The sequence below is a fragment of the Montipora foliosa genome, chromosome 10 (assembly GCF_036669935.1).
Source record: "Montipora foliosa isolate CH-2021 chromosome 10, ASM3666993v2, whole genome shotgun sequence".
NCBI lineage: Eukaryota > Metazoa > Cnidaria > Anthozoa > Scleractinia > Acroporidae > Montipora > Montipora foliosa.
Window position 1 is genome coordinate 12,422,606 of NC_090878.1, and position 23,270 is coordinate 12,445,875.

At 38.7% G+C, this 23,270-nt stretch overlaps 2 protein-coding genes across 2 annotated transcripts; one reads left to right on the top strand and one right to left on the bottom strand.

Annotated features, from left to right (window-relative positions):
- Positions 1–329: 329 nt before the first annotated feature.
- Positions 330–13,816, bottom strand: LOC137972984 (5'-3' exonuclease PLD3-like). Its single transcript, XM_068819683.1, is given in 7 exon segments — positions 330–1,110; positions 1,112–1,198; positions 3,937–4,099; positions 6,133–6,328; positions 8,009–8,156; positions 10,308–10,519; positions 13,242–13,816. Coding segments are annotated over 7 exon segments (1,464 nt in total). The 5' UTR covers positions 13,723–13,816; the 3' UTR covers positions 330–933.
- A 10-nt stretch (positions 13,817–13,826) lies between these two features.
- On the top strand, positions 13,827–20,016 carry LOC137972983 (uncharacterized). Its single transcript, XM_068819682.1, has 5 exons — positions 13,827–13,934; positions 14,334–14,425; positions 14,801–14,899; positions 16,455–16,562; positions 18,206–20,016. Exons 1-5 carry the CDS (start codon positions 13,860–13,862, stop codon positions 19,704–19,706), a joined length of 1,875 nt encoding a protein of 624 aa, XP_068675783.1. The 5' UTR covers positions 13,827–13,859; the 3' UTR covers positions 19,707–20,016.
- The last annotated feature ends 3,254 nt before the right edge of the window (positions 20,017–23,270 follow it).

Sequence of the window (23,270 nt, forward strand, 5' to 3'; positions counted from 1 at the left end):
TATCCCAGAAGGAAATCCGAGCATTCTCGTCACCAGAGCCTCGGATCGACCCAAGGCTATGGGAAACTCTGTGTAGAAGAACATGCTCACTCCTCGTGCTAACATGAATGCACCAATTAGAGACGATTTTGATTGTTCTTTACGAAAACCAATGAGAAGACACTTTGTTTCAGGGTTCCCCAGTGCTCTTCTCTTCCTCAATAAAGAGAAGAGCTCTGGGGTCGAGATTGGAAATCCGAGTATCTCGAGATGCGCAGAACATATGCGCAATAACAATAGTAGGCACCGTCCTTAAAACAAAAAGCAAGAATAATGATTTCATTTCCACATTTTGTCCTCGACGATTTTTTTATTCTTTGAACAAAAGGGTTTGTTACAATACAATTTACTTCAAACGCTTTGTTTGAAAGAAGAAACCACGATAACTTATTGTGAAAAAAGATGGCAGTGTGTTGCGCTACATAAACAACAATTCGCTTAAGCTGCCTGCCAAAAATTACTGGTTGATTAGCACAGAGTCAAGTGAAAAGCTGAGAGTAATTAACGAGAGATTTTGATCTCAACACAAAAGCACCGCGCGTAGCATTTTGAGTTTCACCAAAAGTGAAACGTCGAGAATTATAAAATAACTGATCGCAAAAATACACTGGAATATAAAAGAAACCCAAATCTGTAAATCTACTGTGAACGAACCTTATCCTTTATGTAGTCCCATTTGATGGAAATCTCTCTGAACTCAACCGAAACTCAAATCTTTTTCGTTCCATGAATATCTTTCTTCACCTATGGCAAAGATGATGTTGTCCCTTTTTCCTCGAAATTTCCCTTTTAATGCGCTGTAAACCTTAGCAGAAGTTTGACACTTGACCAATTGAGAGAGAGGCATGCGTCTACGCCTGAAATGACGTCATTTTTCGAGTTTGAGTACAGGTTTTAGTCACTGCAATTAACAGGCGTGGTGTAATTCGAGTTCCAGTTCCTCTCGAACACAGCTTGTAGACTCGCCCGCAAAGTATCGCCATTCGAGACACTCTCGGTCTCATTTATGACGTAACCAACGCCAGCAGTGTTTAGAAAGTAATCCGCCGACCAGTTAGAAGTACCAACGTTAAGCAACACGCTCTGTGACCATAAATTTGTTATGATTGACGCGAGCGTGGTCGATTTCTATTGTGTACGGAGGAACTTTGTAGAGTCTCTGCAAATAAAGGAAACAACAGTGAGATACGGAGGCCAGTAAGGGACATGGCATTTCGTGATCAGTTTTCCTTCTTCAAATTTTCAAACTCGGAATTTTGAGTTTAAAAACTGGAAATTTTGTGTTCACAAAGTCGAAATTTTGAGTTCACAAACACAAAATTTTGCGTTCACAAACTTGAAATTTCGAGTTTGTAAACTGGTCAGTGTAAAATGCAGACTAAGGTTATAATGTAACTGTTGAAAAAGCCGAAACCCTTTAGAAGTGCTAACAGTTTAACCTAAATATTGTTTTGTGCCTTTTGTGCCTTCTTAAGGGTTTAGGCTTTTTCAACAGTTACATTTTAACCATAGTCTGTATTTTACACCGACCGAGTTTCTTAACTGGAAATTTCGAGTTTCTAAACTCACAATTTCTAGTTTCAAAACTCAAATTTTCGAGTTTCTGAAATCAAAATTTCAAGTTTGAAAATTTGAAGCAGGAAAACTGATCACGAAATGCTATGTCCCTTATCGGCCACCGTAGTGAGAGAGCCTGTCTTCGAGAAAAAGTGCTTATCAAGGTCAAAGCTACTTTAGAAGACAACGAAATGAAAGCTTGCTTCGAGAAAGCCTTGCGAGGCATTTTTTTATGTGACAAATATACTTGCCCGTGAAGACAACGAGAAAAAATTCTAGCAGCAGAAATGTGCACGTAGCCATCTTGGCACATATCTCGGCACACACGCCGCCATCTTGGTCGTGATGAAGGGGGCTTGGGTTCTACTATTCGACACTATTTGGCAAATTTTCTGACCAGTGGTCCACGCCCAAAAATCTTTGCAATTGGCAATTTTACGATGACTGCAAAATTCTCGCGCGCTCATTGGCTATTTTTTATTGTCAATAAGCGGACAGACACATGAATTTATAATTTATGCGATAATGACGCGATATTGCTCGCGTCAGATTGAAGTTTCTCGCATTTTTGTCTCGCGTTTATCTCGTGTTTTGACTTAATTTTGACCCCTCTGCCTTTTTGTTATTGTCAAAGTAGTCTGCGGATCCACAGCAACTTTGACAATGTTATGACGAAATTCATCATCAATAACAGGACAGACGCATGAAAAACTGACATCAATTTGTTAAGTTTTAATTTGTCTCCTCAAAGCTGGCTGGCCAGTTGGAATATTCGGGAAATGACATTTCTTCACAGTGAAATTTTGTCGTTCGTGTTCCTGACTGGCTACATTTGGAGTGTGACGGGATTTTTCGGGGTATGCATTTCAGGACAAATTGTCTTTGCAATATTAGCCCAGTTATGCTCTGATGACTCCATAAAAAGCCTTTAAAATATGACTCAATTCATAACATCGGGGACCGAGTCCATATAGAAGGATTTATATGGAGCCATCAGAGTAAAACAGGACTATTATCTTCGAGACAATTTGCCCCACAATGCTAGTTTTTGGCAACTATTGTAGGTCTTCCAGATGTTATTCTCTCAAAATACCCCCAACAAATCCCATAATTTCAAAAATTTAATTGTTATTACGTCACCACTTTAGAAATCTATTTCATTCACTTGGTTTTTTGTGGATAAATCTCAGTACCTATTGACCGAATGCAAAAATGGCCGCCAACAAAATTATTCTTTTGTCTTTGTGTTAATTAGCCTAACTAGCCTCGTTTTACAGCCCAAATCCTTTCAATTTTACGCGTGTGACCGAGGCTAGTTAGGCTAATTAACACAAAGACAAAAGAATAATTTGTTGGCGGCCATTTTGCATTCGGTCAATGAAATAAATGAACGTACCTGTTTAGCTTGTACGTTTTGTTTTCCCATTTCACACCACGTGATGTTCCCAAGAGAATTTTCCTTTTGTTTTTCATAAGTTATGCATACATATGCACAAATGAGACATTTGTAAAAAAGCTGTTCCGTAGAGTAACATCACGTGGTCTGAAATGGCAAAACAAAACGTACAAGCTAAACAGGTCCATTTGTCTTGCCACTCAAACATAACATTCATATCTTCTCGGCACCGTGTCATATCCTCTATATATCTCATCCGATTACAAAAACGCCATAAAAAAATACGCGTTATTCTTATCGTTTTCTGATACTACTCAACTCGTGAATAAAAATCAATTATACTCGCGCATTTTCCATGAAGTAATCTCTATGCTGTCTTCCAGCTAACGTGTAATTTTCTTTTTTTCTTTTTAGTATATTGATAATTAACAATTATTGGACGAGGTTGAGCAAAATCACTCATTTGTAGACAGTTATTTGCAGGTCACGTGGTGGGCTCTCGGCCAATGAAAAGGAAGGGAAAAATTCATCGAATGATAATAAATATCCATAGTAGAGATTGAAATGCAGGCTTTAATACAAATACTGGGCATTAATACAAGGGGAAACAAGGCGGGAAAAGTGACTTCCTTACTCAATGGGGAAGATATCTGTTAACATACATTGCTTTTGTTATTCAAATGTGTCAACCAAAGAAACAAAAGACCCTTTGTTTCGAGAGTCAATGAGTCTCTGGTTGGCACATTAATGGCAAAAGGTGACGTCATCGATATCTTCCCTGTATGACCACTCGTGTAACATACGAAAACTACGCCATTCAGTTCCCGGATGTAGCAGTTGTATTGATTCTATGGGTGTTTTAGTTCCCGGTAAAACCATACAACAATCAACGATATGAATCAAAATCCCTAAAAGACCGGAGAACCTGTCTTGACATTACTTACCACTTGAATTGATGCGTTATTCGCAGTGTTTAACGCAACAAGTGAGCGGAGGTAATTTTTCATGTCAGTCCTGGTGTGGTTCCATTCACTCGCCATAAGTCTCACACGTATTTTTCGATCAAATGCCGCTCGTCGCAAAGCATCATCTATCACTGGCCAAAACCTGATTAAGAAATTCAATGATCACGCAGTTGACTTAAGACGCTTTCCACTTGACAGAACTGAACAATGTTGTTGAACGATGCTGACTGCTGGGGTGGGCAAACGCGGTTTCAACAAATCATCAGCATTTGATTCAACAAAGCTTTACAAAGCTTTCAGTTCCGGGCTGCAGCGCACTTATGTCCTGGATTGTAAGCGTCTGCAAACATTTGCTAGCAAATTTCTTTAGCAAAAAGTAACAAGGAATTTACCTGAAGTTGCCGAAAACATCGTTAACAAAAATCGCAACTATTACGAGAATAACAAATTCAGCAAGGAAGAGTTTACGCGTAGGGGCCGCAAATTTATCAAATAGCGCAATAGTGACAAGGAATTTATGTACAACTTGTTACTATGGATACGGACTTGTTACTATGTATACGGACATGGATACTTCATTGGCAGTGCTTTCACGAGCGATTTTTCACGTCGCTTAGCGAGTGACAACGGGATGACAAGGGTAAGATTAAATTAGGAGAGAGCACGTGCCAATACAATAACACGCCTGTTGTATTTCTGATTTCAATAACCGCAAGCGACTCCTCGTTGGCCGAAAGTAATTGCCAACACGCTTAAGCTACTTTGGTTTGATGGCTTAAATTTACTCTTTTCACTGAATGTTCGGTTGTCACTCGCTGAGCGACCTGAAAACCGCTTGTGAAAACACGGCCTTATTATTGTATACGTATTGGAACGTGCTCTCTCCCCATTTAATCTTACCCGTGAAAGCTCGTATCAATTTAAGTCGCTTAACAAAGTCTGCAAACAAACCACTTCCAGGAACGTTAAGCGAGACAACAGCTGTCGTGAAAACACGGCCAATGAGAGACTGATTAGGGCGCACGCTCATTCCCAACAATAGGTATCTTTAGCAACGACAACAGCGACGGCAACGAAAACGTCACAAATTTGCATATTTTGTTAGCAAACGCAATAGCTTTGCACGCCCTGCACGTGCATCTTTTCATTTTTGTCTATTTCTTTGCCGTCGTCAGCAAAACCGACAACGACGTGAAATGACCAAATTTGAGTTTTTTGAGAGAATTTCAGCGCCGTTGACAGTTTGCCACACCTTTGCCACGTTAAAATGCTTGGAACAGATCAGAAGCGATTACAATAACGCGAATTCACATTTAACGACCACGTTCTCCTTCCTGTTGCCGTCTTCATCGCTAAAGCTCTCAAATGTTGAAAAAGGGTGGCAGACGGCTTCTATTTGATTCAACATTCGCTAAAACAAAAGAAATATTGTGAAGGTTTATTGAAGCTAACTTTGAACGCTCTTAAACTCATTCAACATCGACTCAGCTTCGTTTAAACATGTTTCAAGACGGTTGAAAGAGGGGTACCCTGCGAGCAGTTGGTTTCTCCTACGCTTCTCGAGAGAGAAACCACTGTGAGCAACCGTTAGATTTTCCATCGAAAAACCTTAAATAACAATGACCACAACCAGGTTTTCTGAGCCCGCGAGACTGAGCACCCCCAGCAGACCATTGTTTTAACGAAAACCGCTGGTCAGCAACCTGGTTCTGGTCATCGCTGTCTAAGGTTTAAGTCTAAGGTCTTCCTTTTCCTTCGAGCATGTGCGAAGTACGTCACGCCCCACGTGATGCATTTGACATCGCTTTGTCTTATTTCGCAGGAATATAGATCACTACACCGCAGGCTCGCCCAAACGCAGCAGTTACGTAGATAAACGCATGCGCAAGCGCCAAAACAAGATCACTTACTCGTTTTACCGGTTCAAATTTAATTTATTCATTCTTGGTGCCAGACGCGGTACGGCGGCTCACCCAAAGAAACTCACGGTTGTTCGCAGTGGTTTCTCTCTTGGGAAGGGTAGCAGGGTAAAAGAGGGGGGGGGGGGGGGAAGGGGGAGACAGCAAAACGGTTTTAACATCGCTGTTCAACAAAATCGAACGGATGTTGAAAAAAATGTTGAAGCCGGTTAGCCTTTACACTCAAAAGAATCAACATCCGCCAATTCAGACTTACGTTCTTTGGTCTGTGTAGAGAGTTGTAGGAAAATAATCCATGACAGACACAAACACAAACTTTTTGGCACCGTCAATGATTCTTAAAATTGTTGCTAAGTCTTCCGCTCTTCCAGGAGGACACAAGAGATTTGGAGAGGACGAGAAATATACTGAAGCCAGATACGAACCATTGATTGTGATTTTCGCCGGCGAATCTAAAAAGAATAGAAAAAAAGACTGCTCATGAAGAGCGTAAAGAGACCATGTGATAAAATGCTTATTGACTGAGTTTAGGTCGGGCCGCACGGGAAAATATTCGGCACTCGGTCCGTCTGCCATGACCTCGGGCCAAATATTTTCTCGTCCAGCCGTCGCACTCAGTCAATAAGTACATATTTCAAGTAAAATGTTCACCCGTATTCCATAGAAAACCATTTCAGGCGATTCCCTAAAAATAGAACTAGTCATAGATTTCCGATGAAACTTGCTAAAACATGTCAAGGAGATGATAAAAAATGTTGTAAAAAAAGGGGGGTCACCGAGCTCGTTGCCTTGGTACGACGCTCACGAATACGGCTATTCAACAATAGACCTTTTTACCGATATGGCGGCCATTTTGATTCTATTGTTTCGAATATCTATTATGGGATGCCCAGGGGGCAAATACAAATTAATTTAACCCCTGAGCATCCCATAATGTCTTCTGAAACAATAGAAATCAAAATGGCCGCCGTATCTGCAAAAGGGTCTATTGCCGCGCATTCCTAATGTTAGACAAATTTAGCTCGATTTTATAAATGTAATTCATGATATAACCCAGCGCCTTGTGTCATTCTATGGTTAATTCACGCACGTACCTGAAAAGTGCATTTGAACGACTTTGAGAGTACATAACACTCCAAGACAAATTTAACTTGAGTCTGGGCTGTTCGACTCGTAATGGCTCCTTCCGCACAATTTTATGAAAGTGCCAAAATCTGGCCATAGATTTTTGTGATTTTTGTTCTACTCCATGAAGAGATCGCTCTAAGCAAAAATATGAGAAAAAAAGGGGGGGGGGGGGGTCACCGCCGTTCTGGAGAAAATAGCCATTGCTTGACGGGTTAAACTTGGCGTCAATGAAAATCCATCGCTTTATCAATGTGCGCGAGCTAATGCACGTGTCAATAACGCAAGAAATTATGCGCACAGGGTTGCGAAACGCAAAACCAGGAAATCACCTTAATAACCATATCATCCTATGAATATTACACCTTCAGCCAAAAATTATGCTTACCAAGACGACGAAGCCATTTTCTTGACAAACGTTCTAATTATAAGCTAATTTTATACAGTCAAAATATTTGAATTTCATTCGCTGAATTCAAATTTAGAGCAATCTGATTGGGTAGTACGTTTTATTAAATACCGGTACCACTCTGTATTCATAGGAAATGCTCAGTTCTAATTAACAACTATTCACAAAATTGGAGGTGGCTAGTGGTGGATATTTACCAAGCCGCAAAGTTACTGACGCTGAGGAGTTTGAGTAGCCAATCAGAGCATGCCGTCAAAGCTATCCACTGTTTTAGTATATACTGTTGTTTACGTTTTATTCTCATGAAATTGGGGAATTACAAATAAATGGAGGAAAAGAAAAAGAGATTGAGAAAAGGGGCAAAAGATAGTTAAACTAATAGCTTGCCCTGATAGTTGGACAACAATTCTTAATTACGTGGATACTAAGAGAAAAATAAAAATGCAAAGAAACATAACACGCTATATGTAAGACAAAGAAAAAAGTTAAACAGTTAAATACACCCACACAAAATAAATTATATATAGATTATGGGCAGTATATACTAATACCATTTAGCTTGCAACAGTCGATTGCAGTCTATCTCCAGTCCTCTCACCTGCATTAATGGACGTTTTGTATTTGGTTGGCCAGGGATCTGGGATCTTGGACCCCTTCTGTGCCAATAACCAGTACACTTCAAATATCTTGCTCATGTCCTTACCCAAACAACTACAGTTGTATGTCGTGAAACCAAGCTCTTGAACCTGAAAATAAAGCAAAACGATTATTGGTTGACTTAAGTAGAACCAGAAACCCATAAGAGTTGAAACGTGTAACACACGTTCACAGATTCCGAATATTCAGTGCAAACTGATTGGTTGAATGTTTCAGTGCTAAGTACCATATTTGGAAACCCCTCGCTCTTGTTGTTCCAAATATGGTACTTAGCAAATTGAATATTCAGAAGCTTGTTTCCCAGCGCACAAGGGGCCGTTACACGTTTCAACCCTTATGGGTTTCTGGTAGAGCTTGTTATCTCAGAGGTGGCTGCAAATAGTGCACACCATCCTGGATGTTGCGTGAACTCGACTTGCACTTAGCAAAGCAGTTGCTTCGGGTTTGATAACTTACAGATACACCCTCCAAAATCTCTTGTTTCTTACTGGAAGGAAGCAGAACAATTTTACCCCAAATTGGTGTCTGTAGAGTCCAAATTAAGTTAATTAATATCATAATTATAACAACCAGGCACAGTCAAGAACTACGAACAGAAAAATCAATGCAATAATGACTGACATTAGTTTGGTTGTTTTTATTAAAAACAGTACATGAGAAATATAAAACAAGACAAAAAAAATGATAGTGCAAACAGGAGTTCTCATACCTGGATGAATGTTTTTCTTAGCTGAATGAAAGTTCTTAATAACTGAATGCAGTTTATAGAAACATAAATCTCTCCTCCAGAAATGATTGAGAAATTCTTTTCATTTCACCCATTAACTGAACTGCCCCCATTCATGTGTTAACTAACAATTATTCCATGAGTATGCATTGGATATGAGATGGTAAATAGCCAACCAGGCGCATAGCGCTGAGTTGCCTATAATCAGTCTCATATCCAACAAGCGTGAAGGGAATAATAATGTTTTATTAAATTCTTTGAACTCCAAAAGTTTGGAAGTACGAAATACAATTAAAAAAAGCTAGAAAATCCAAGCGAAATCGCAAAAACTTGATGAAGATACTATGATGTGTAATACCTTGTGGTCAGACAGATGCGGGCTTATCACAAAAACATTTCTTGCAAGCCTTTCGCGTACTTCAAAACGTCGGAATCAATCCAAACTTTCCAAAAAAAGGGGTTTTTTTTGGCTTTATTCATAGAAAAATTTCGCTTTCTGGCAAAAAAAAATTAGCTTTGCGACACTTAGCGCAATCAATTGCCATATAAGGTCAAACTAAGGTATATGAGCTGATAACTGAGATTGAGTGAACCAATCAGAGCACAAGAAATGCATTAACCCAGGTTGAAATTACAGTTAAGTGCTTAGTTACCTGGCCCTTAAATGAAAGTGAGGTTGGTGTTGACCTTGTTATGATACAGACCTCCCTCCTTTTCTTATGTTAATGATGTTGTTGTCATGCTAATTAGTAAGAATTCACATAAGAAAAGCAGTCAGGTTTCTATCAAAACAAGGTCAACTCCAGTCTCACTTTCATTCATACACCAAGGTAACTAAGCACACGCCTGTAAAATGGACTATTATATACAAAAAATTGCAAGTTCTTCTCATACAGTTTGGAATTCACGGATACTCCTTAAAGTGGTACTACGACCAAAAAAAAAATTTGTTTTTCCTTTGGATTTCAAAACTATGTTAACTGAACACTAACTCACCCAAGTTTTAAGTTCTGATTTTAAAAAGACACCTGTTTATTTTAGCTGGAATTTTCTTATTTATTGGCCCGCCATTACTAACTTTAAAATCTTGAGAGAGCCAGGTCGAGGAGAAAATGACGTCAAACACTCACTAGTTTAAGAATGCCATGCATGTGTACGCGGCCTAATTAATATGCAGCATAGTAGTTTTGGGCTTTCAGACTTTTCAACCCGTGTTTTGCATATACAATAAATTGCATTTACACGCTGAAATTTTAAGCTAGTGAGTAAATGACGTCATTTTCTCTAGATCCAACCCTCCTAGGTCCAATCGGCTAGTCTTGAACATGAGTAATGGCGGACCATGAAATCCAAAACTTACACTCAAAATAAACAGCCTTTGGATAAAACTCGAAGCTCAAAATTTTGCCAGTTAGGTGTTAAGCGAACACGCTTTCAAAATCAGAAGGGGGGGGGGGGGGGGGGGGGGGGGTTACAGATAAAAAAATGGGAATTTTGATAAGGCATCACACACCTGCGTCAGTGCTCTCCAGTCCTGATTGGCACTACCAACATAAAAATGCTGGCCATCGACGAGCCACATCTTTGTATGGAGGATCCCAGAAAGTTCAAATTGTCTCAAATCTAATGACCGAACTTCTGCTAGTCCTTTCTTTGAAAGTTCGATTGTATCTAAGCTTGGGAATACCTTAGATGGAGGAGTCTGCACAATACGAATTTTGACACCTTAAAAAAGAAAAGTTGTAGAGTTAAGACACAATAATTATTCTTTCAATGTAACTGAGCAGGAGTGGAGTTGAAGCTGCAAGGAGAGCACTTGCCTTTCAACAATATGGACTGAGCTTGATACCCTGGCTTGTTCCTCTTATATGTAGGTTGGGTTACTATACCCTAAGAGTCCTGCCCTCAAAATGATATCTGCTGAAAGTTGCACATTGTATTCTCCTAGTATAAGGACAATAAACTGTGTGGTCCTTTGTCACAACTTTGCATGTCGTGGTCTTTTGTAGTATTTTACAATGGTATGATAGCGCCACACAGTTTTATTCCCCTTATACTTGAAGAAAGAATACAATGTGCGACCTTTAGCAGATATCATTTCAAGAGCAGCACACTTTTCCCAATTAATAGCGTATTGTTTGGTTGAGAAACACGGGAATTAAAGTAGGGCTGCATCTGGATATCTGGAAGACAAACAGACTTTTTTAAGGACAATGCCTACTATTGTTTTTACGCATACATTCTGCGCATCTCGAGATACTCGGGTTTCCTTTCGGTGAAGCTTACTAATACAGGGATATTTTTGAGCGGTTTAAGACTATCTGGAGAAAGTAGACCTTAGCAAGTACTCTTGGTTAGTCATATCCAAAAAGAAAATTGGGGGTTACCTTGCATTTTTGAGAGACAACTAAACTTCAATTTGAGAAAGAACACCATACATCGCTTTGTGTTTTAAGGCTTTTTACAAATATTATTCATGTTCACTTTCTTTGAAAAATGCGTGGTTACCTCTTATTTTCTTCTTGGATTTTGATAACAGTTGTTAAGATCTACATTTCCTGCATAATCATAAACCAGGACAAAAATATCTTTGAGTTAGTAGGCACCGGCTTAAACATTACAAACTAACCATAACATCCTTTGGCTTAAAACAATAGCTGCATTTTTGCATGATTGTCTGATAGAGTAAAAATCAATAAACAGCGTCTCCTGTCTGAAGTCATTATCCCAGTCATCAAAGGGAAGATATCTTGGTGCCCTTAGCTTCAGTGGAAATGGTTCACAAATAATGATCGATGTGGTGATATCATTCATATCTCTGCTACGAGCTTGTCACTTTAATTGGAAAAATCTCAGACTGCTCGTCACAGAGTATTTTAAAATCCTGGTGGCAAAACATTAAGGAGAGTGTCACCTAATATGAAGAATTTTTTTCCCGAGGTGCGACTGCAAAGAAGAGTTTGGGTTATTGAAATGTTAAATAAAAATAGGGGATAACCATGCATTTTTTTGGAGATAATTATGTTTGTTTTTTTGTTCATAAATAATAATTTTAATAAAGTTAAATGTAATAAATTAATTTTAAATTAAATTAACTAATTTAATTTAATTACTTTTAATTAACTTTAATTTTAAATTACATTAACTTATTTAATTTAAGTACTTTTAATTAACTTTAATTTTAAATTCAATAATTTAATTATTATATTAAATGGAAGCTTGTGTGCCACCTTGGTCAGCACCGGCGTCTGACCAGGGACCACAGAGACCATTTTAAACTGGTAGGGCTAAAAATCTTTGTGTGCAAATATGTAAGGGGAGACGCATTTTGTTACTTTCAAGAGGTAAAATTCATACATCATTCATGTCATCTTGAACACTGAAAAATCAACCCAAGCAAAAAAGTGGTAGGGATATCGCAGCCCCCCCCCCCCCTCCCCCCTCCGCTGTCACTGTTGACAGTTGCAGACAGTAGTCTGCAGACAACAGACCAACCTTAAATCACAGTTGAAAGCTAACCGTTTTAAAAGGGTTGCTTTGACTTAGGACGTTCGCGCCAATTGTTTCTGCGCACCTTACTGCGCACGCAAATGCACACGCCACGTCATACACGAGCGCGCGCGCTAAGTAATAAAATGAGAAATAATAGGGCAAAAGGCCATTGATATAGCTTTGCCTGGATTTAACGCTCTTGGACGTTCGGTGACCCCTATTTTTCTTTCCAGAAACGGATTTTATTTACAATTATCTCCACGTTGTCCAAAAATGAACAAAAAATCAATGTGGGAAGTTAAAAAAATTTCAAGATTTCTGCTCACGGGACATCAAATCCTGCCATCTTGCGGCTGCAAGGCGCGTGAAACTGTGGTCGCTAAAATGCGAACTTGATCTTTAAGGAACCTCACCAGTTGACTAAATTCACTTAATAAGTCCACTTAAACAATATTTCGCAGAGACGATTTCACTTCAAAGATTTAATTGCAATATATTTGGGTTTACAGACACTGGCCTTATTCGCTAACGAAGCCCGATTTTGTCACATTTTGGGTGTTTTTCCGGGCATGTTCTCTCCAAAACGAAGTCGGTGACCCCCCATTTTTTTTACATTTCTGACATAACTAACTCATTATCTTACACTGGTAAAAGTTTCAGAAAAAAATCAATGTTAAAAAAATTTCGCGCGAACGTCCTTAAATTATAACTCTTAGCGCTTTTTTGAAATGGGTGCTTGGACTTAAATACTGTTTATCAGCGCTATTTGTTGGTGGTCTGCAGTTTGCAGTTCTTATACACTTGGACAGCACTTGGCAGAAATAATGGAAGAACGAGTCGCAATACAACAGATACTAATACTCGTAGCAGACACGCAAACAAGTGGCAGGGTTTCGGCTCAAGTCTCGTGGAATTAAATATTAATTAAGCATCGTTTTCTTGAACTGTACAATACCTCTTTTCGCTGCGGCTTCTAAAGCGGCAAACACATCATCTCCCTGCTCTGTACTTGGATCGGTAGTATTGGTATCATTTCCTTGTAGAGTCCAGTAAAACGATGCTATGTCAATCTCTTTCTTAGCAATCTCAAGAAGATACATCCATCCGCTGTAAGTACTTGGGTTTGTGATTGCACCCGAAGGGAAACTCACATTTCGTGGGATGCTCTCCACAAGGGTTATAGTACAATTGACTGAGCGAGAAGCATCCGAACACTCGATCGCCTCTTTCTCACTGGAATTAGCTTCGAAGCAAAATTGCAAGACGACTACAGCAATCGTTAGGATTCCTAGAAAAACAACAAGGGCAACGAGGCGTTTGCTCATTGCGAACTGACGCTTCGGAGGAGAGGATCCCGATTTTCCATGCATATCTTGTTTGAAGTCGCAGTCAGGTTCTATCGTCATTAACATATACTCATCGCCTCGACTATTCATCACGAGACAGATGGGTCGTATAATAATACTGGACTCACTAGACAAATCAATCAAAAACTGTGTGTGGTATCAAATGAAGGGAGATGCCCCGGTGTCCTGCTTCGCAGCCAGGCCTTTGTTCATTGTGTTCAAGCAAGATGGCGGTGCAAAGGAAGTTTATCGACAAGGGTTTGTTAAAGAATGTTATTCGTCACACAGATGCTCACAACAAGGTACCTGCTAATTATTTTTTTGACAGATTGTATATATTTCCTCCTAAAACTTGTTTAAGTGACTAGATCTTCTAAATCTTTCTGATAAGAGTGCGTTCAAATTATTTGCACACCGTCTCAAACATGTGTCAGCTGGCCGCAGCTGCATCACGTATCTACATGTAGTTGGCTGATCGATTCCGTTGGTCGATTTTAGAGAGATCTCGACCTTTGCAGATCCTACCAGGACACAGAAAGGTGGGTCAAGGGAGCAACTACAAAATACAGGGCTTTTTCTGAACCTTTATCACTTATGGACCTTATGTGGCTCGTCGGCTCGTCAGTGAAATCTATTTGAAGATGCATGTGGAATAATTATGTGCTATATAAATATCGTTTCCCTTCCATTTTTTTCATAAGATCCAAGAAGAGAGTGAAATGTGGAAGCAATATGAACTGATGAATGCAAAAAGAAGGGAAACAAATACCTCTTCACCAAAGGAGTCAAACAGGTCTGTCTCATTTTAGAAAGGAGAAAAAAAATAATGATGTTTTAATTTCCCCTTCTCAATACTCTTTGTCATGAAAAACTTCAAGAATTATTCGGACCTCTTCCCCGATAGAGACGATATGTGGGTTACTTAATGTTATTTATGTTATATTGTTTGTGACCAAATAATTGATACCAACTGCCTTGTAGTAGCTTAGAGTTAATATCAATTTTAATAACTTGGTGGGTTACAACATGTTTACATGTCCGTGTATCTGACTCATTGCAATGAAACAGAGAGAGCGAAAGACTAGAGATTACAAGAGATTACAAGATTACAAGATTAGTGTGACAATATGACAATTTAGACTCTTAAAATCAATTTTGTTCCTCCCAGGTTTGCTGGACGAATGCGATGTGACACAGTCAATGAAGAGGCAAAGAGTCATTTCTGGACACAGCAACTCTATGATTTTGAAGCAAAGGATACTGGAAGGTTTGTAATGACTAATTTTGCAGGTTATTAGAGAGAGATTTCGCATCATGTTTAATGAAGGAGGTATTTCGTGAAATTAAGCAGGCATCAATGTCGTTGTTTGATAGCTGAACTGTACATGAAAGAATTAAAGATGTGGTAAGACTTTCAGAGTGTCATTGAACCTGTAATAATCATTCTAAGAAGACTTTTGTATGAATAACAAAATAATATAGGTTGGTGTGCAGGTCCTGTATGAATAGCCACTTTGTAAAAATTACTCAATCCACAGTGTTAGTCATTGACCATGTCTCATGATGTTCATCAACTGATGGGGTTGCTGCCAGCTGTTCAGAACTCGTCTCAAGATGTGTGCCATCCCACTTAAGGCACGGCCCCTTTTGTAGCGAGCTGAGTTAAATGTCTACCTTCAAAATCTGAAGCCTGCTTGATACCAATATGGTATTCGCTCTCTTCATTATACTGGCTCCAACCTCTGGAACTCACTTCCAATTACTATCAAGCAGATAACTCCATTCTCTAGATTTCGTAAAACTTTAAAACAAAATATTATAGACAGTTATAATAATATTATTAGTTCTTAGTTGATATGTTATTATTGTTAATATTATTAATATATTATTATTATTTATTTATTTATTATTATTATTATTTTTTTGGATAGTTAGATCTTAAAGAAATACTTTTAACATAAATTGTATATTTATCTCTGTATTCCTTCTGATAAATTTAGTTCCTTTGGGGCACCTACTCGATTAGTTTCATAAGCTATTTAGGTGTCCCAAACTCTTCACAATCAACTTTGTATTAAAACTGTTTGTTTACCATATCCTTTCTTCTTTTCCCCTAACATTTTATTTCTTAATCAGAATTGTAATATTTCATTAGTACTATGTATCTTCTTCAATATTTAATTTGTAAATATTCATATGTATATTCTATTTTTCTTTTTCCAACACTGTAAATTAATGTTTGTGTGAGTTTAAATTAAAATTGATTGATTGATTGATTGATTGATTACCACACCTAGAGCTCAAATAATAATAGTAATAATAATAATAATAATAATAATAGTATTAATAATACTAATTGTTGTTATTATTATCAACATCAAGTTGCCTAAGGAAACCCAAATTTTACCATGGCTTTCATCGCTCCAGAACCTTTCTCAGAATTCTTGCTGTGCCAAGGAGAGCGTTTTTTTGAATTGTCATTATCATTATCGTTATCGTTATCGTTACCATTATCATTACCATTATCATTACCATTACCATTACCATTACCATTACCATTACCATTACCATTATCATTATCATTACCATTACCATTACCATTACCATTACCATTACCATTACCATTACCATTACCATTACCATTACCATTACCATTACCATTACCATTACCATTACCATTACCATTACCATTACCATTACCATTACCATTACCATTATCATTACCATTACCATTACCATTACCATTACCATTACCATTACCATTACCATTACCATTACCATTACCATTATCATTATCATTGAACAAATTGATTGACCTTTAGATGGGGACACAGTGGCTACAGAGAACTTTATCCAGAAGAGTTTGAAAATCAAAATAGAAAATCAGAAGATCAGAAATCTAAGATGAAAAAGAAAAGGACAGAAAAACGGTGAGATTCTTTTCCAGGCTTATCGCGCTACCAGGTTGCTTCACGCACAGGGTTCATCTAAAGCTCGTGTATGGTTGGAGAAGAAAGAGACTTTTACCGACTGGAGCTTACGCATGCGTTGCCACTGAAAACCAGGCCTTGAGGCACAGAAAGCTTTTGAAATATGTTGCGAACCAGTGGTAAAAATGCTCTGTTTCGAGTTTTATGCTTGGTAGTGAAAGGCATTGCGTGTAAGAAATGTATCCAAATAACAAATTAGAGGCTTCTTTTTGTTAAAGCTGTTTTTTTGCCTTCCAACCGACTGAATCTGCAACGTTCATAGCCCAGGTAGCGGCCTCAATGCAATGTGCTTCTGTTTCAGACTGTCACGCAATATTGATTTGTTACTGTCACTGTCTCGTCACGTCGCTTGCTTGTTTTGTCTTCCGTTGTTCAGAAAACCCTGCAAAGGCGTGATTTATTTTTGTCTGTTTTTCACCCTCCCCTTCGCTTATCATATTATCTCGTTTATAGTTTGTCAAGATGTAACGAGATGATTGAACTTGCTCATGCCAAATGCGGATGTTTGTTGTTTGGCGAACCCGCTCGGGTACATGCGGGACAAGTTGTGGTTGCAAGGCATACTATTTCGCGAAAAATTTAACAAAAATGTCGCCATGTTGATATGAAACTTAGGGTGCATTCGATTGACCGTATTCCAGAATAGGAATACGTGGAATAGAAGTTAGAAATCCTTCGTTTTTACGGAGAGTCAAACACATCGGAAATTATCTCGCGTTACGCACACAACGCAACACAACGTTTTGACAGCGTAAGTTAGGAACTTACATTTACCATTGACAGTTTGAATGCTTTTAGGACCTTTTAGTTGATTTAGTTCAAGGTGTTAACAAGGGAAATCGATATTTAGATAATGACGTGTTTATCTTAGGCGTAGGGTAACAGATACGTTACAACTCCAATATCCAAAACGATGTACCGGTATTCATCATGTAGAAGGTAATTTGAAAATACCATAACACTCTTCGTTTGTTGTCCCCCCAAATTTTGCATAAGCATTGTTTCCAGTTTCTCTTGGGACTTACAATGATCCCAAGAGAAAACAAAAACAATGCTTATGCCAAATTTTGGGGGACATACAAAGAGTATTACGGTATTTTCCGAAATGGCCTGTAGAAAGAACGCGTAGCGTGGTTGTGTGAAGGTTTATTGGGAAGAAAGACAAAACCCAAAGGAATTGATTTTTGAGTGTGGATATTCCCGAACGACACCCACTAAAATGCTTTTTTGGACATATCTTTATTATCCTTGTTGCTGCAAAACGCCAGACATACCGTTTTAAATCATCACTCCGCGTATTCTTATTCCATAGGATCAATCGAACGCACCCTTAAAAAGATATAGCAGTTAGATGAGCAACTTAGAAAGTTTCTATCTAACTGCGATGATCTTTGTAACTTTTATTTCATTTCCATTCTGCAGTTGAAATAGATGACATTTCATACATGTATATTCTGAAACTTTATGGTGCTATCACTTCCGTGCTTTGGCCACGTGACCGTAGCGAACTGAGAAGAATGTCGAAATTTTTGCGATTGAATGCGGAAAATGTCGTATTGAATTCACTTTGTGTTCTGTTGTAGGGTCGAGCCAAGGGCAGAAAGAGACAAGGACTTGAAAAGACGCAAGAAAAAGAGAAAAAAGAGAACTAAACTTGGATATAGTAGCTCAGACGAGGAAAACGAAGAGAGTAGCAGATCAAAGAGGAAGGAAAGCAAATATGGAGAAAACAATACCAAAAGGCGAACATCATCAAAAAGGGAAAAGCGGGGGAGAAACATGTCTGAAACCATCTCTGAAGGCTCTCACGAGGAACAAATGGAAGACGGAAACGACAAACTTGCATATAGTAGCTCAGACGAGGAAAACGAAGAGAGTTGCAGATCAAAGAGGAAGGAAAGCAAATATGGAAAAAACAATACCAAAAGGCGAACATCATCAAAAAGGGAAAAGCGGGGGAGAAACATGTCTGAAACCATCTCTGAAGGCTCTTACGAGGAAGAAATTGAAGACGGAAACGACAAACTTGGATATAGTAGCTCAGACGAGGAAAACGAAGAGAGTAGCAGATCAAAGAGGAAGGAAAGCAAATATGGAAAAAACAATACCAAAAGGCGAACATCATCAAAAAGGGAAAAGCGGGGGAGAAACATGTCTGAAACCATCTCTGAAGGCTCTTACGAGGAAGAAATTGAAGACGGAAACGACAAACTTGGATATAGTAGCTCAGACGAGGAAAACGAAGAGAGTTGCAGATCAAAGAGGAAGGAAAGCAAATATGGAGAAAACAATACCAAAAGGCGAACATCATCAAAAAAGGAAAAGCGGGGGAGAAACATGTCTGAAACCATCTCTGAAGGGTCTCACGAGGAAGAAATTGAAGACGGAAACGACAAGAAACGAGGGAAGCGAGGTCGGGAGAGTGAATCTCAGCCTGGTAGTTCCCATGGCGTTAGTGACCGTGAAGGAAAGGGAGGCCGGGTAAGAGATTGCCTCGAGAAGAAAGGAAAAACGGAGGGAAAACGGAGGAAAAACGACGAAAGAAAAGCGAAAAGCAAACGAAATTCATCGGCTGAATTGGAGGAAAGCGGTGTGAAAAGAAGGAATAGGAAAAAAAGACAAAGCTCTGAGGGATCCGAGAAAGAAAGCGATACAAGTAATAAGGCAAAAAGACGACTTGATGGAAACGGTGGATTTGTGCGGGAACGAACGGATTTACTCGAAGGGTTAGAAGAGATAGACAAAAAAAGAGCACAGAGGGAAAAACTGAAGGGTGGATTCAACACAGGAAGATCGGGTAAAGAAAAAGATTCATCTGAGGATTTGGAAGTCAAGAAAGAGCAAGGTAAAAGGAGTTATAAGTCGAGAGCAGAAATGACAAAAACTCATCGTAGTAGAAGCGGCGAACAAAGTTCTTCCATTGAGCTAGATGAATGCAAAGTTAGGAAACGACGGAAGAGCTTGAAGACAACGGAGGACGTGTCTGATCAATCTGATGTTGACAGCGAAGACAGTTTTGAAGTAAAAAGAAAAAGGAGACGCAGAGAAAAGCAGCGAAACGCTGATAATAATGAAAGACGTTGACAAAGAAAGCGATGGGGGTTATAAATAGCACTATCTCATCATTCGTAAAATAAGGAGCCAATCATAGCTAAGAACGACACGTCAATCAAACTCGTCGTAAACGTTTTAAATAAATGACGACATGCCGGGTAATAATGATGTGTCAAACTCGAACACAGGATCTCTCTGCCTCTTGTCGAAGAGAGGTAGCCTGGGTTTGAGATTTAAACTTGTCAAACCAGATTTTAAAGCGAGACGATCATGAGACAAAAGGGATGTTTTCACATTGTATTTTTGCTTTTTTAAAATTTTACTCAAGTATGCAAAGTTATTTTACGAAATCACTATTTTTGTCTTGTCTTTCCCTCTTCTTTGTGTCACCAATTGCTTTCTCGTTAGTTGAAAAGAAAACTGTCGGTTTTAAACTCGTCCCCGAAAACCAGGATTCTTTTGGTCAACAACATAACGACCTCTGACTAGTTCGGAAGAAAGAAGTCCTCGAATAATGTACTTCCGGCTCTTCTGGGCTCCCTTAGAAATTTGAAACAGTACCAATTTTTAGCAGCGCATCCATGAACACCTGCAATTGTCAACACTCCCATCCTCTTCGCATAGCCTTCGATTGATATTATTTGTAAGAATTTTAGTTCGTACCCAAAAATTACAAGAAAAACGCAAATCATTAACACCAATTACTGAACGTAACAAGCGCCAAAAATCGGAGAATATTTATGTAAATATGAAGCCACGCGAGAGAAGCAAAATTCTGCCATTTTTATCACGAACAATTTTTGACTGCCTGAGATAAATGCAGGGGTAGATTTATACCGGTTTTTACCGTTGTACGGAAATCGGTCAGAAACACGGTAAAAGGGACTTCGGAGAGTTAAAATCCAAAAGATCCCCCGGGGGAGCATGCCCTAGGATCTTGTTTTGGAAACCGGTCATTATTTATCCTCAAGTAGAGATCCGGCTGAACGTTCGTATTTTCTTTTGCGATTTGAGCCTGAAAACGTTCCTAACATGTTCTTAAAGTTTTGTACTAAGTTCGACTACAAATTGAGGAGTTCAGTTCACCATGCAATAAGAAAACCACAGTGATATGATAATGCTAAAAAATGGCCTTAATAAAGGGCAGTGTCACGCCATTTTAATTCAAACTTCAAAAACACTAAAATATGTCCTTGCATCAAAATGAATGAAAACCGAACGATAATGCTGTAGTTTTGTTGCCAATGACCATTGCAGTGCACTGAAGCTATTCTTTGTTGTTTGCAGCCAAGGATGGAGAAGATGGAAACGGATTGAAACTTCAGAAAGACACCAAAAATTAAATGCGAATCAGCTCTTTGTGTCAGAAATAAATTGTGTACATTGTCAGTGGGTTGTGAGAAATGTACGCGTGAGCCTGATTTTTGACCTAAAAACAGCAAATTTGGCTTGACGGTGGCCGTTTAAGTATTTGAGTTAATTGTTCAGTTAGACTGCCGTTTTACATTTCTTTAGTACCCTTAGTCATTATATACTCAACCGAATGCCGCTTTTCTGATTTGTCGATGACGAATACATACAAGAAATGGGTATAAATATAATAATAAAGTGCACCTCGTGAAGTTGCTATTGAAACACAGTGATGAAGTAATTTTGTGGAGCATACAATAAATAAATAAACGTAAGCACTTGCTTGGCATTTAGTGATTTATGGTCTTGGGATGTTTTGAAAATTCTCAAATTGCACTCGCCTGTAACTCGTGCAATTTTGAGAACTTTTCAAAACATCACTCGTGCTCAAAAATCACAAAATGCACTCGGGTTCATCAACTGGTTCATCATAACGATTTCCTATGCTTATACTACTCGAAAAACAAAACAAAAAAAGAAAACAATGAGAAAGACAAAGACCCTGCAGCCTAGCTGAAAGTTCTTATAAAATAGGTTATTCAAAAAAAGAGTGTAATTTAATTTTAACACACTCTAAATATTTATATCTATTATTTTAACACTCCTTCGATTGCTTAAGTTAGCGGTGAAACCGAGACGTAAATATGGAGCCATTGATGACGGCTCGTATATGGAAAGTAGCATCGAGGATCCACCCGCCAGAGGTAGTTATAAAGGGAGGGAAGATGTCAACCAACCTCCATGAATAAAATTTGTGTTAACGGAGTAGATCTTTGAGTGAAATTGATCCACATGTGAACGTCCTTCATTTTAAGTCGTTGTCAAGGCAAAGAAATGTACCAAAGTACAACACGCACGTGCCACCAGGCGAGCAGAGCTCCCCTTCAGTCATGAAAAACTGAGGCACTGCATCATTTTCCTTGTTTTCTAAGAAGATATGCCAGGTTGAGAGAATTTAAAAAGGGTACGCGCCGAAATTTAATTATCACGAGACGACGAAATACTAGAGAAAGATCGAGCTTTTAAGTACCTTCACGTGAGCAAGCCCCAAATGCTCTTGGATTTCTGATCAGGGTCGGCGAGGGGTAGTGGTACACCAGTATACCCGAAAAAAATTCGCCAAAATACCCAAAATTAATGGAAGCATTGTATACTGTTTACCTGAAATTCAAAGAAAGTGATATACCGAATACCCGTATTTAAGCTGCAATATACCGTATATCCGATTTAAAAAACCCCTGTATACCGTTTACCCAAAAACCCTTCACGACCCTGTTCTATGTTGAGTGTATTTCGTTTGAAAAGAGGCATTGTTAGGAAAGCTCCTCAGTGTAAAAGAAATTTAATTCAAAACACGCTTTCGATATTTCGATGTTTACGTCAATTGGTTTCGTTCCATAACATGTAGGTTTCAGCTTAGTTTCATGTTCGTTGCATACCAGTAAACAAAGGGAATCATCGGCTGGCAATGTTTCGGAAGTTAATTAAATCTTCTTGCGACCGGGACCCAGCCTTAATGTACAAAACAAGTCCCGAGTAAAACAAAACGAAATTTAGCCAAATTAAAACAGCTAGTTATGGGGATCGATGGGTAAAATTGAGGAAGATTAAAATGGATTGCAATTCTGTTCAGCCTAACAGTTTTTCAAACGGCTTGTCTCTGTTGTTTCTCTCGACAGGACAATTTTGCGGGTTACAAATTTAAAGCTTTGATTTGTGTTCACCGCTTTAGAAGTTATTTCTGGGTTAACCGTTAACCGTGTTAAGTTGCATAGCGAGTACGATGAGAGGTCAGTGAAGGCGAGTAATTGGAAAAACTGCACTAAATGGGTCCTAAATGAACTGCACTGCTGTGTTGTACCCTCTTCAACTGTTTACTTCCCCCAACTGCGACATTTTGCCGTATCATCTTCGTTTCGTACTCGTTTCATTTTTGTTTTCAGTCCACCAAAGCCGAAAAATAATCTGTAACAGGGCTGTGTACGTGAGAAAGTTTCGCGGGTGGAGGCGGAATCATGACGGCAGCTTAAAAAAAAAGGAAAATGAATAAGGAAGATTTAGCCTAAGAACATTCGGAATGAAGAATTTTACGGTTTCCTTTAAAGAGTAACGAATACGGAAAATGATTATCGAACAAAATTTCAATAATGAATAATGTATACTTGGAAAAAAATGGAAGGAATA

Excerpts from the sequence above, each read along its gene's own strand:
- LOC137972983 (XM_068819682.1), top strand. The coding sequence starts at position 13,860 with ATGGCGGTGCAAAGGAAGTTTATCGACAAGGGTTTGTTAAAGAATGTT. Across the intron at positions 14,900-16,454 it reads GAAGCAAAGGATACTGGAAG|ATGGGGACACAGTGGCTACA; the intron begins GTTTGTAATGAC and ends ATTGACCTTTAG. Across the intron at positions 16,563-18,205 it reads AAGAAAAGGACAGAAAAACG|GGTCGAGCCAAGGGCAGAAA; the intron begins GTGAGATTCTTT and ends GTTCTGTTGTAG.